Raw genomic sequence first — 1,620 nt, forward strand, 5'->3', positions numbered from 1 at the left:
ATTGTATTTCAGACATTGTCCTGCTGCATAAGCCAAGTGTGCTTGAGCTTCACAACCCAAAGTGATGGCTGGACATTCTGCTTCTGAATTTTATGGTAGAGAGCAGAATTCACGTTTCCATCAATTACAGTAAATTGCTCACAATGTGACATTACCAGCACCAACTTTAACTGTCAGTATAGAGTTTTTATTTAAATTTTTTAATTTTAATAAAATGCTGAACAGAACATTACATTCTATTACTTTTTTACACAGGTATGGTTTGCTTTTCTTACCCTAATAAATGAATCATGTTTAATTGCTTTCAGCTGTGTGTATTTGTCAGTCTACAGCAGGGGTGTCGAACTCCAGGCCTCGAGGGTCAGTGTCCTGCAGGTTTTAGATCTCACCCTGGGTCAACACACCTGAATCAAATGATTAGTTCATTACCAGACCTCTGGAGAACTTCAACAAATGTTGAAGAGGTAATTTAGCCTTTAAATCAGCTGTGTTGGATCAAGGACTCACTAAAACTTGCAGGACACCAGACACCTGTGGTCTACAGGATGACGCAGCAGCAGGTCTCTGGGTAGTCATCAGCACTGACTTTGCGCTCGTTGCCGTACACGTAGTAGACGTAGCTCTTGTCTTTCCACTTGTAGTTCACCTGAGTGATGGGGATCAGCTCGACCGTCTGCCTCTGAAAGAGAGAGAGATGGAGGGATTCATATTAAAGGAAAACTTTCAACAGCATCAGAGCGCGTCAGCTTGAGTCAGAATACTTTAGCTTAGCATTGACTTCAAACCTTTATGTCCTTTTCTTTAACAAAAATTCCAACAATTAATTCCCCTTTTTTGAGTGTTTATATAACAGCTAACTCTTCAACCACCATCAAATCATTCAAGATGGCTTTAGTTATCTTTATAGGTCACCTTATCCCTCGAGCTTCTGTAGCAGTTGACAACTTTAGTAATTGAACAGTCTATTGATTTTTCTATTGACTAACTGAGGAATCAGTTAAGTTAAATAATTTGCAGAGCAAAGCAATAAATTGCAGAGTAACACAGGCACACCAGCACAGGCTGGCCACTGGGGGTGACTACACTATAGCCTATAGACTCAAAACAGAAGTCTAAAGTAAACTTTGCACATTTTCCTTGCTGCTTCAACTACAAATAATGGAATTTCAGCTCGAATCAATTATATTTCAACTAGAATTAGCTGCTGATGGAACAAGGATAGCTGTTTTCTTTCCCTCCACTACTGGAGAAGATCTGGATAAGTTTTCTTTTGAGCTGTGTGTCGGCCTACCTGCTGCAGAATCCTGGAGGTTTTGCCATACTTAGTTTGATGTTCTTTGATCAGACGCTCAGAGGCCTGAGAGACTGCTGGGTTTGGAAAGCCAAGCAGTGGGTAGACCTGAGAGAAGCAAGAGTTTAATTCACAATATTCACACCGCTAACCCCAGCAATGTGTTTTCCTTCTCCCCAACCTTTCCTTTACATTTATCTCAACTACACCTGCCTGAGGTGAGTTCCTGCAGTGGCTTTATGTTTAATTTATGGAGATTATTTCAACATTTCAAACATAGAATACAACATTCCAAACGACTGTGTGAAACTACTGAGATGTAGTTTTTT

The 1,620-nt window shown here is 40.2% G+C and overlaps 1 protein-coding gene across 1 annotated transcript in view; it reads right to left on the reverse strand.

Annotated features, from left to right (window-relative positions):
- Positions 1-474: 474 nt before the first annotated feature.
- Positions 475-1,620, reverse strand: part of LOC102197373 (protein SSUH2 homolog) — a 14,876-nt gene continuing 13,730 nt past the window's right edge. The window contains exons 12-13 of the mRNA XM_005729850.1: positions 1,292-1,399; positions 475-679 (exon numbers count right to left, since the gene is read on the reverse strand). Coding sequence (XP_005729907.1) covers positions 539-679; positions 1,292-1,399 — 249 coding nt within the window. The 3' untranslated portion in view covers positions 475-538. The remainder of the gene's footprint in view (positions 680-1,291; positions 1,400-1,620) is intronic.

The sequence above is a fragment of the Pundamilia nyererei genome, unplaced genomic scaffold, assembly GCF_000239375.1.
Source record: "Pundamilia nyererei isolate P.nyererei 1_Seehausen unplaced genomic scaffold, PunNye1.0 scaffold00034, whole genome shotgun sequence".
Classification (NCBI taxonomy): domain Eukaryota; kingdom Metazoa; phylum Chordata; class Actinopteri; order Cichliformes; family Cichlidae; genus Pundamilia; species Pundamilia nyererei.